Source organism: Anolis sagrei, chromosome 9 (assembly GCF_037176765.1).
Source record: "Anolis sagrei isolate rAnoSag1 chromosome 9, rAnoSag1.mat, whole genome shotgun sequence".
Taxonomy (NCBI): domain Eukaryota; kingdom Metazoa; phylum Chordata; class Lepidosauria; order Squamata; family Dactyloidae; genus Anolis; species Anolis sagrei.
In genome coordinates this window covers 5,510,305-5,522,663 of record NC_090029.1, presented here as the reverse complement: position 1 = coordinate 5,522,663, position 12,359 = coordinate 5,510,305, and the positions used below count along the sequence as shown (strand labels likewise).

General features: G+C 41.6%; 1 protein-coding gene across 10 annotated transcripts in view; it reads right to left on the bottom strand.

Moving 5' to 3' along the window:
• TRPM1 (transient receptor potential cation channel subfamily M member 1) overlaps positions 1-12,359 on the bottom strand; it is a 188,486-nt gene that overhangs the window by 50,426 nt on the left and 125,701 nt on the right. For all 10 annotated transcript variants that reach the window (XM_060755791.2, XM_067471244.1, XM_060755792.2 and 7 more), the window contains 3 exons: positions 12,219-12,319; positions 5,803-5,976; positions 3,347-3,481 (listed from right to left, as the gene is read on the bottom strand). In XM_060755791.2, coding sequence (XP_060611774.2) covers positions 3,347-3,481; positions 5,803-5,976; positions 12,219-12,319 — 410 coding nt within the window. The remainder of the gene's footprint in view (positions 1-3,346; positions 3,482-5,802; positions 5,977-12,218; positions 12,320-12,359) is intronic.

The following is a 12,359-nucleotide window of genomic DNA, read 5'->3' as shown; positions in this document are numbered from 1 at the left end:
CTAAATCTATCAGGCCAACAAGTAACCATCACTCATAAAAACACAGAAAAACACACCAGAAACGACTTAAAATTCCAAAAAACAAAAAATACATTACAACGCATGTGCAAAACCATATATATATATATATATATATATATGCATGCAAACACACATATACACATATACACAAATATATACATCACACATATACACACACAAAACACATATACACAGACTGGGCCACAGCAACACATGGCAGGGGATAGCTAGTAATATTATAAATATATATACAATATATTATATTACATTACATTATATTATATTATTAGCATAGCACAGGAGACAAGGTGGAACTGTCCCCTGCCCCCCTCTCTCTTCACTCTGGTCCAGAGCAGCAGTTGGTGTTGGGGGGAGGGGTTCTCAACTAATGGCATGCAGGAGACAAGACGGAACTGTCCCCTGCTCCCCCCCCTCATAATAATAGCCCATCCTTTGGTGAAGCATGTAAAAATCCGTTGTGTGTGTAAACTGAAAAATGCAAAGCACAAAGCTGATTGGTTGGGCTACGTCCAGAGGCTAGCTGAGCCTGGGAATTTTGGCAACAGTTACATGTTTAAGGTTTTCTGAGCAGTTTTATACTTCTTCTTCTTGGCTGCTAGAAGAAGATCTTTCACATGGACACCTAAGGAACATTTGAATCTCTCTCAAAGGATGTTGTGTGAGTCAATGCAATTGTTCACATGAGTGTATATATATTACTCTACATAACAAAGAGTAAACACCATATTCTTTACTGATCATTTGCCTGGCATATCTTTTCTCTGGCAAGACAGTATGTGGATGTGTAAAGATATGAACTATGTGTGATTTTCATCCCTCCACATGTCACAAAAAATTAATGTGCAGATTTTATAAATGTGGATTTAATATGATATGTGGGAATGAATGGAAGAATAGAAGGATGTATAGAGCTAATAATTTTGGAAAGACCCAGGCCTGCAATGACTGCTTGCCGGACTGCAATTAAAAGTTGCTAATAAGAGCTGAAAAGTAAACTCTGATAAGAATTGGGACAGTGATAACAGAAATGTTTACAATGTTAAGAAGGAAGTCAACATAAGATCAACACCAATCAAGAAGATCAACATCTGGCCAGGAAACTGAGATGAAGCCAGGATGGAAGACGTCTATCATTAATTTACAACTTTGGGACTATATCAACAGAATATTCCTGTAAAAGACTCAGTCCAATTGTGAAGTCTCGGCCTGTTTATTTCCCAGTTGGGCTGTTCCATTTTGCCAAGTTTAGGGGAGAGCTTAGGTTCCCCCTAGAGGCCGAGTTCGGTTGGTGCAGCCCATTCTGACTCAGAGCCAGAATGGGCTGGTGATAGAACTTCGTTTCCCATTCTTTGTTGGTCTTAGCTTGTTGACAGTTGCCAGATAGTGTCTGGTCTGGCCTAGCAATTTGAACAGGCCATCCTAATCACGTATTTGCCTTAAAGTTTATAATACATATTTGCCCTATAGATAGAGAGTTCATAGATAGTTTGTATTTGCCTTAGAGTTTATAGATAGATAGTTTGTATTTGCCTTATAGATAGTTTATAGTTATACATTCCCCTATAGTTAATAGTTGTATTTGCCATGTTTCATAGATAATACATGTAATAAAGAATAGTTATATTTGCTTTATAGATTATAGATCAGAATATACTTGCCATAGTTTATAGAATACCTCATAGAAATTATAGTAGTTTTTTTTACCTCAGAGTTAGAATCATAGAATAGAATCATAGAATCAAAGAGTTGGAAGAGACCTCATGGGCCATCCAGTCCAACCCCATTCTGCCAAGAAGCAGGAATATTGCATTCAAATCACCCCTGACAGATGGCCATCCAGCCTCTGCTTAAAAGCTTCCAAAGAAGGAGCCTCCACCACACTCCGGGGCAGAGAGTTCCACTGCTGAACGGCTCTCACAGTCAGGAAGTTCTTCCTCATGTTCTGATGGAATCTCCTCTCTTGTAGTTTGAAGCCATTGTTTTGTGTCCTAGTCTCCAAAGAAGCAGAAAACAAGCTTGCTCCCTCCTCCCTGTGGCTTCCTCTCACATATTTATACATGGCTATCATATCTCAGCCTTCTCTTCTTCAGGCTAAACATGCCCAGTTCCCTAAGCCGCTCCTCATAGGGCTTGTTCTCCAGACCCTTGATCATTTTAGTCACCCTGCTCTGGACACATTCCAGCTTGTCAATATCTCTCTTGAATTGTTGTGCCCAGAATTGGACACAATATTCCAGATGTGGTCTAACCAAAGCAGAATAGAGGGGTAGCATTACTTCCTTAGATCTAGACACTATGCTCCTATTGATGCAGGCCAAAATCCCATTGGCTTTTTTTGCCGCCACATCACATTGTTGGCTCATGTTTAACTTGTTGTCCACGAGGACTCCAAGATCTTTTTCACACGTACTGCTCTCGAGCCAGGCGTCACCCATTCTGTATCTTTGCATTTCATTTTTTCTGCCAAAGTGGAGTATCTTACATTTGTCACTGTTGAACTTCATTTTGTTAGTTTTGGCCAATCATCTCTCTAATCTGTCAAGATCGTTTTGAATCCTGCTCCTGTCCTCTGGACTATTGGCTATCCCTCCCAATTTGGTGTCGTCTGCAAACTTGATGATCATGCCTTCTAGCCCTTCATCTAAGTCGTTAATAAAGATGTTGAACAGGACCGGGCCCAGGGGGGAACCATCATAATCAAGTTATACCATCATAATCAATTCTCACCTTTGTTCATTGTTGTTATTCACCTTAATTATTTAGTAAACAATTGTTAAACTTAATCTTGTTTATAGAGTTTTATTTGGGGGGAATTATAGTAATTAGGGCATACCGATGGTCACTGGGAAAATAGCCAGACACATTTAGGTTTCTCATTAGATCTTCCTGGTGTGCCATCATACCAATAATGCTCAAAGTGTGGTTTTCATCCCTCCACATGTCAGTGTGTGGCAGACCTGAGGAGTCTGTTCCACCCGCGATGCTCTGCTCCATGGGAAGGAGAGAGATAGTGTACCTATGGAGAGTGGCAGATTTGCATGGGAGCAGTTTGGTCATTTTGGACCTTCTTTCTCAAGGGAAGAGGAAGAAGTGCTTCTGGAGTTTAGATTTTGTGCAGGGAGTCAGGTTCTGCTGTGTGGAAAACAGAGATCTGGTCCCTGGCATTGTTCTTAGAGAAAGAAGTTTTGGCATTTCGGCCTTTTGAAATTTTGGCGTTATGGAACTATGCATTGACAGGACATAAAGATGGCCATCTCTGCCATCTTTCTGTTCTTTCAGGTTAGTTGCCACCATATTCACTCACAGTATTGTAAAGCTCCTCCAGCCGAGGAATTGTGAGGAAGCGCTGCATACTGACTCCGTTTTCGATCAGGAGTTTCACAAAATCCACCCGGTCCAAGACCAAAGCATCGAGCATTGCCTGCTCCAGGGAGTTTACCTGTGTAAAAGGGGAAGATGAAAAATACACGAAATGAACGTGCCAGACCAATACAAACACTGTGCTGGACGACAGAGATGTTTCTGTTGGATGAAGTCATCCAAAACTGGAAGGGGAAAGAGTCAACAGAAAAGTTAGTTGTTTGAATGGCTACTCCCATTTACAGTCCAAAAATAATGTTCGTATATAAGATTCCGGGAGCTCCCAGTGGTGCAGTGGGTTAAACCACTGAGCTGCTGAGCTTGTTGATCAAAAGGTCGCAGGCTTGAGCGGTGTAAGCTCCTGCTGTCTGCCCCAGCTTCTGCCAACCTAGCAGTTCAAAAACATGCAAATGTGAGTAGATCAATAGACACCACTCTGGTGGGAAGGTAACGGAGCTCCATGCAGTCATGCTGGCCACATGACCTTGGAGGTGTCTATGGACAACACCGGCTCTTCATCTTCGAAATGGAGAAGAGCACCAACCCCCAGAGTGGGACACAACTAGACTTAATGTCAGGGGACAATCTTTACCTTTTACCTATATACTGTATATACACAAGTATAAGCCAACCCGAATATAAGCATAGGTATCTAATTTTACCCCCAAAAACTGGGAAAACGTATTGACTCAAGTATAAGCCGAGAGTGAGAAATGCAGCAGGTACCGGTCAATTTCAAAATGAAAATAGAGAACAATAAATTAATTGAGGTATCAGTTAATTCTCATTTTTTGAATATTTACATAAAACTGTAATTTAAGATAACTGTCCAACTCTGATGAAACCACTATTTTCATCTTCTTCAATGTAAATGTGCTTATGTATCCTTGCAATAATAATAAAGAGAATAAGATAATAAATGTACTAATTTATTAATAAAAATAAAGTATTACATTTATTATTATTATTATTATTATTGATTAAAATAATGGAAATGTAGTGATAAGAGTTATAATAGAGTAAAATAATAAATGTAAATAATAAATGTAATAACAATCTATATAAATAAAAATGTAATGCTTGTTTATGGGATTAACAGAACTCAAAAACCACTGGACGAATTTGGACACAAGACACATAACAACCCAATGTATTTTGTCAGGAGAACTAACCAAGAGGTCTGATGTTGATTTTCTATCTGCTCTAACAGGCACAGTTTTGGGAGTCTATCATTTTCCATGGCCATCAGTTTTGCCCAGTAGTTGTAGGCCCTGATTTTGGATAAGCCATCCACTGTGTGTACTCCCAGTTCCGCTCTTACTGCGGCAGCTGGGGTCGTCCTGTCCACACTGGGACCCATATATTAAAACCTCTTTTTTGTTGGCCGGCCAGAACCCTAAAATAACACACAAAACAGCCCTTTTTCTATTCAAAGCAACACAGCTGAGAATTCTAAAAGCACATTTAGAATCAATTGGGGTAAACTGTGGAGGTGACGCAGACATTTGACCTGAACGAGATCTTGTTAACAGCTTGTTTATTTTAATTTCTTTTATACCGAGGGTTGTATGTTGTATGTATGACTATGTATGACTATGTGTTGATTGTGTTATGTGTTGAATGTTTTGATACGGCCAATAGGCCAATCAATAATAAAACGTAAAACAACCCAATGTATGTCCTTCACTAAAAAAATTGATTTTGTCATTTGGGAATTGTAGTTGCTGGGATTTACAGTTCACCTGCAATCAAAGAGCATTCTGAACCCCACCAATGATGGAATTGAACCAAAGTTGGCACACTGTTCTCCCATGACCAACAGAAAATACTGGAAGGGTTTGGTGGGCAGTGTCCTTTGGTTTTGGAGTTGTAGTTCACCTATATCCAGAGAGCTCTGTGGACTCAAACAATCTGGACCAAACTACACGAATACTCAATATGCCCAAATGTGAACACTGGTGGAGTTTGTGGAAAATAGAATCTTGACATTTGGGAGTTGTAGTTGCTGGGATTTGTAGTTCACCTACCATCACAGAGCATTCCGAAGCCCACCAACGATAGAATTGGGCCAAACCTCTCACACAGAACACCCATGACCACCAGAGTGGGCCACAGCAATGCCTGGCAGGGGACGGCTACTAATAAAGTAAAATAATAAATGTAATAATACTAATAGTGTAAAATTATAAATATATTACATATAGTAATAATAGAGTAAAATAATAAATAACCTTAACTCGAGTATAAGCCGAGGGGAACTTTTTCAGCTCAAAAAATGAGCTGAAATACTAGGCTTATACTCGAGTATATAAGTAAGCTTCGGCTAGTAACGTTCCCTAGCTCTGGAAACTCCTAGCATTTCGAAAGAACAGTGCAAGACTTGGCGTATTTTGTCCTCACCCAGTTTAGCAGCTCCAGTTTCCTTGGATCGGTTTCCTCCTCTGGCTCTTCCTTTTGCTTCCCACCCTTCTTCTTCCCTTTGCCTTTCCCTCTTCCTCCTTTCGCCGCAGGCGCCGGAGACTTCTTCTCCTTTTCGGGGGCCGTGCCGTCTCCAGCTGCAAGGCTTCCCAAAGGCTGCAGTTGGGAGGGAAGAAAATGGGGGCTGAGTGGCCCAAGACACTCCAAAGCGCATTGGGAAATCCCGTTAAGACACTGGGCACCAATCACAATCTGAATGCACAAGTAAACAGAGACCCTAAGGGAGTGGTTCTCAACCTTCCTAATTCCGCGACCCCTTACTACAGTTCCTCATGTTGTGGTGACCCCCCAACCATAATGTTATTTTCGTTGTTACTTCACAACTGTCATTTTGCTCATGTTATGAATCGCAATTTAAATATCTGATATGCAGGATGTATTTTCAGTCACTGGGCCAAATTTGACACAGATACCCAATACGCCCAAATTTGAATACTGGTGAGGTTGGCAGTGATTGATTTTATCATTTGCTGGAGTTGTTGGGATTTTAGTTCACCTAAAATCAAAGAGCCTTCTGAACTCCACCAATGATGGAATTCAATCAAACTGGGCACACAGAATTCCCATGACCAAGAGAAAATACTGGGAAGGTCTGGTGGGCTTTGACCTTGAGTTTTTTGAAGTTGTATTTCACCTACATCCAGAGAACACTGTGGACTCAAGCAATATTGGATCTCGATCAAACTTGGCACAAATACTCAATATGCCCAAATGTGAACACTGGTAGAGTTTGGAGAAAATAGACCTTGCCATTTGGGAGTTGTAAATGTTGGGATTTATAGTTCACCCACAATGAAATAGCATTCTGAACCTCACCGATAGAATTGGACCAAACTTTCCACACAGAAAGGTGAAAGAAGAAAGCGCAAAAGCCGGGTTGCAGCTCAACGTCAAAAAAACCAAGATTATGGCAACAAGAATGATTGACAACTGGGAAATAGAAGGAGAAAATGTGGAGGCCGTGACAGACTTTGTATTTCTAGGCGCAAAGATGACTGCAGATGCAGACTGTGGCCAGGAAATCAGAAGACGCTTCCTTCTTGGGAGGAGAGCAATGTCCAGTCTCGATAAAATAGTGAAGAGTAGAGACATCAGACTGGCAACAAAGATCCGCCTAGTCAAAGCCATGGTATTCCCTGTAGTCACCTACGGATGTGAGAGCTGGACCTTAGGGAAGGCTGGGCGAAGGAAGATCGATGCTTTTGAGCTGTGGTGCTGGAGGAAAGTGCTGAGAGTGCCTTGGACTGCGAGAAGATCCAACCAGTCCATCCTCCAGGAAATAAAACCCGACTGCTCACTGGAGGGAAGGAGACTAGAGACAAAGTTGAAGTATTTTGGCCACATCATGAGGAGACAGGAAAGCCTAGAGAAGACAATTATGCTGGGGAAAGTGGAAGGCAAAAGGAAGAGGGGCCGACCAAAGGCAAGATGGATGGATGGCATCCTTGAAGTGACTGGACTGACCTTGAGGGAGTTGGGGGTGGTAACGGCCGACAGGGAGCTCTGGCGTAGGCTGGTCCATGAGGTCACGAAGAGTCGGAGACGACTGAACGAATGAACAACAAATTCCACACAGAACCCCCCATGATCAACAGAAAATACTATGTTTTGTAATAGTCTTTGGCGACCCCTCTAACACCCCCTCACAACCCCCACAGGGGTCCCGACCCCCAGGTTGAGAAACACTGCCCTAAGGCAAAATTAGATAGCAGAGTTGCATCAGGGCCCCGGGCGTTTTCAAGAATGCGAGGGCACACTACAGCAACACCACCAATAAATATTGTCATCAATAAATACAAAATAAATAAATATAATTTAAACTAATTTTCTAATTATAAAGTGAGTGCTAATGCACTCATTTCCAGTTTTGGGATTGCTAAGAATGGTATTGTTCTCCACTCTGGGGGCCAAAAAGATTGGCCTTAAGTGAGACAAGACTTCGGCTGGATCCGCAGCAGGTCTTCTCCAATTCTTGGTTGACATTCTTCAGCTACTGAGAGTCAGAAATGTGATCAATTTATAAAAGCTCATGCAGATTGGTAGAGAGTTTCAAGGACAGAGAGTTTTATGTATGCTGACGATCATGCCATCACTGCCCAAGCAGGGAGCTTTGAATTATTATTATTATTATTATTATTATTATTATTATTATTATAGCCAGAATTGAAAAGTCAAAAACAGATCCCAAGTGTGGACTCTGCAAGGAAGCAGATGAAACAATAGATCACATCCTGAGGTGCTGCAAGAAGATCGCGCAGACAGACTATAAGCAGAGGCACAACACCGTTGCTCAGATGATTCATTGGAACTTGTGCCACAAACACCATCTGCCTGCGATAAAGAACTGGTGGGATCACAAGCTGAGAAAGGTTACAGAGAATGAACACGTCAAACTCCTCTACGACTTCCGGATACAGATAGACAGAGTTTTGGAGCATAATACTCCTGACCTGAGAATCGTGTTAAAAAAAAAGTATGGATCATTGATCCACACTGTTTACAGAAAACCCCCACACAGAGATAGATATCTACATAAAAACTCCAACCATCACCCAAGTAAAAAAAAAAAGCACCATTAAAGCCTTGGCAGATCGTGCAAAAAGAATCTGTGAACCCCACCTCCTCCAAGATGAACTGAACCACCTCAACCAAGCTCTCCAGGCCTATGGAGACTCCACCTCAGACATCAGGAGAGCTGCAAGACAATCAAAAACAAGCCACGAGAGTCAAGACGAAGATCCACCCAGAGGAAAAGGGTTCCTGCCAGACATCAAGGGAACCACTGACCGCAGAGGGAAGCTGATGAGGAAACACAACATACAAACTATCTACAGACCCACCAAGAAAATTCAACCAATCCTATGTTCAGCAAAAGACTCACTTCTGCAGGACTCTACCATATACCATGCAGCTGTGGACAAGTCTACACACGGACCACCAAACGCAGCGCTCAAACACGAATCAAGGAACATGAAAGGCACTGCAGACTACTTCAACCAGAGAAGTCAGCCATAGCAGAGCACCTGATGAACCAACCTGGACACAACATATTATTTGAGAACACAGAAATGCTGGAACACTCTCACAACCACCATGTCAGACTACACAGAGAAGCCACTGAAATCCACAAGAAGCATGTGGACAATTTCGACAGAAAGGAAGAAACCATGAAAATGAACAAAAATTTGGCTACCAGTATTAAAAAACTCTAAAATTGCAACAGCGCAACAACAGAGAGGAAACAAACAAGGACATCTAATCACCTCTCAACAAAAGTTTGCTCCAGGCACTGTCAGGTGATCAGTTGAAACATTCACACCTAGCTCCAGCAGACAAGAGTCCTTTGTCTCACCCTGGTCATTCCACAGATATATAAACTCTTTTTCCTAGTTCCAACAGACCTCACTACCTCTGAGGATGCTTGCCATAGATGCAGGCGAAACGCCAGGAGAGAATGCATCTAGACCATGGCCATATAGCCCGAAAAAACCTACAACAACCCATTTTATTTAGGTTTGTCTTGAGGGAGTGTGTTCAAGTCTTAGAGGGAAAATCAGAAGGCTAGGATTGGCTAGAAAGATGGGGGCAGAGCCTAAGAGGGGGAAAAAATGTCCTTTTAAACAGAGGCTTGAAGTCCCAGTTTAGTCAGTTAGGGTTTGGAGCTGTTAGAGAGCAGTTAGGGCTTGGTGTTAGTGAGAGCGAGTTTGGGTTTAGAGAAGAAGATTGGGTTAGTCTTTTGTGAAGTATTCAGAGTAGCCATTAAGTAAATAGCTAGAATATGGTTGTGGAGCAGGGCCCAGTTAGTGGACTGTTCAATTCCTAAGGAAGTCTAGTTCAGGGTATTTTTGGCTAGATTCCTAGGGGGCATTTTTGGGAATTACTTTCAGAGATTCATTTCCTGAAGTAATTTTCTGTGGTGGAACCTTGAAGACTTGTAACCCAGAAGATTTTTTTAAGATTTTGACTCTAATGCAACCACAAGCTTCTCATGCCAGTATTTTACTGAAATCATTAAGCATTTGTACCTGAATATTTCAAGCCTGTTCAAAAAACATTCTAGTTCTTTTATTCAACTTATACCAGCCTCAGTGTGAATAACTTTGTGGTCTAAGTATATCTAAAATCAGCTTCACAGCAGCCTCTAAGAAACTATAGTGGCACAGTGTGTGTTTCAGAACAAACTCTCAATATTACCTCAGCCTGATTAATATGGAAATGGTGGCAGCGGAATTCATTTGAAGAATCATTTTAAGTCTCTCAGTTCTAGTGTTTCCCAGTTCCTACCTGTTTTACAAATATAGATATTTAAATATACAGTTGGTTCAGCAACCATACTTCCTCATCCTTTTGACAGCCTCATATTTTTGATGAACAGTTCGTTCATATATATTTTTAGGTGGTGCCTGTATTGTGTGCTGATGGTGTGTGCATTATAATTTTGGCTGAGCAGCGTTGGGATTATTTTATATATTTCCCTGTCTGTAAATTAATCAAAATCTTACATCGTTGCTTTATACATGCCCAGTGTGGAATACATCTCACAATGCTAAAACAGTGGGTGTGGCTCTTAATGAGATATGCCTCATTATCACAGGATGTCTACGCCCTACACCACTGGAGAAATTCTACTGTTTAGCTGGTATTGCATCTCCTGATATTCACTCGGAAGTAGCAGCCAATAATGAAAGGACCAAAGCAGTGACATCTTCGGCCCATTCCCTGTTTGGATATCAGCCAACACACCAGTGCCTTAAATCAAGAAATAGTTTTCTAAGATCTACAGAGATACTCGCAGGAACACCTCAGCAAGCGAAAGTCCAAAGGTGGCAGGCTAAAACCCAGAACCTCAAGCTTTGGCTGAGACCAAATGAGATACTTCTTCCTGGGCAGATAGAAAACTGGGAGATTTGGAAGGCTCTGAACGGACTGCGTTCTGGCATCACGAGATACAGAGCCAACCTTAAGAAATGGGGCCACAAAGTGGAGTCCATGACATGTAAGTGTGGAGAAGAGCAAACCACTGACCGCCTATTACAATGCAGCCCTGCCACATGCACAATGGAGGACCTTATAGCAACACTCCAAGTGGCCAGCTACTGGTCAAAGGACATTTAATAGAATACCAAGCCTGCAAACTTTGTGTTTTGTTTATTTGTTTGTTTTTTAATGCAATAAAACTGTTTTGGTTCACTCCTGACTCGATAAATAAATAAATAAATGCCTTAAATCAAGAAATAGTTTTCTAAGATCTATAGAGATACTCGCAGGAACAACTCAGCAAGCAAGAGTCCAAAGGTGGCAGGCTAAAACCCAGAACCTCAAGCTTTGGCTGAGACCAAATGAGAGACTCCTTCGCTCATCTGGGCAACTTGGAAGGCTCTGAACAGACTGCGTTCTGGCGTCACGAGATGCAGAGCCAACCTTAAGAAATGGGGCCACAAAGTGAAGTCCATGACAAGTGTGGAAAAGAGCAAACCACAGACCAACTATTGCAATGCAGCCTGAGCCCTGCCACATGAACAATGGAGGACTTTGTAGCAACACTCCAAGTGGTCAGCTACTGGTCAAAGGGCATTTAAATACATTACAACTGTACTCTCGATTAGCTTCTGATACGATAAATCAATAAAACCAGGAAAATAAGACTGACTATAAGTAGAAAGTCAGCTGCTGTCATCACCTTTTTCTCTTGTTTTTTTTACTCGTGTTCTATTTTGAAATGGTCACATGACTGGTTAAATAAATAAATAAATAAATTATTTATTTTATTTACTGTATTTATATACCGCCTTTCTCAGCCTATTGGCGACTCAAGGCGGTTTCCAACAAAACAGTATACATAATATCATAATACAGATTAAAACAGTATAAAACACAACAAAGGCAATAAAAAAACATCATTAACGTCTCCTTATTATCAAGCATTGTCCAGTTCCATCGTCAAGTCGTTAGATTTCCTATATCAATTACTCTGCATTTGTAAACGCTTGCTCAAATAGCCATGTTTTAACATTAACAGGGAGGGAGCAGATCTAATCTTCCTAGGGAGGGCGTTCGATAGCCGAGGGGCCACCGCTGAGAAGGCCCCGTCTCTCGTCCCCGCCAGACGTACTTGTGACAAAGGCGGGACCAAGAACAGGGCCTCCCCGGACGATCTCAAGGTCCTTGATAATAATTATTATTATTACTAAATAACTAAATATGCAGACTGGCTTGGTCTTTATAGTTTAGAAACAATATGAGAATGCTGAATGTTTTCACACACAAAATGAAATAATTATGACTGCTTTTTGTTTAAAAAGGGATCCAACAATTTCTCCAAGGAAATGGTTACCGACCGGCCAGTGGTGTCCGAAGACAAAGATCTGGCTCCGTGCGATGTCCACTCGATTCCAGGCCAAGGCTAAGCTCAACTGATCTGGTGCGGATGCGTTGGTCCCTAAGGAAGCAAAGGAAGGGTCGATACTTATTCCGTAATG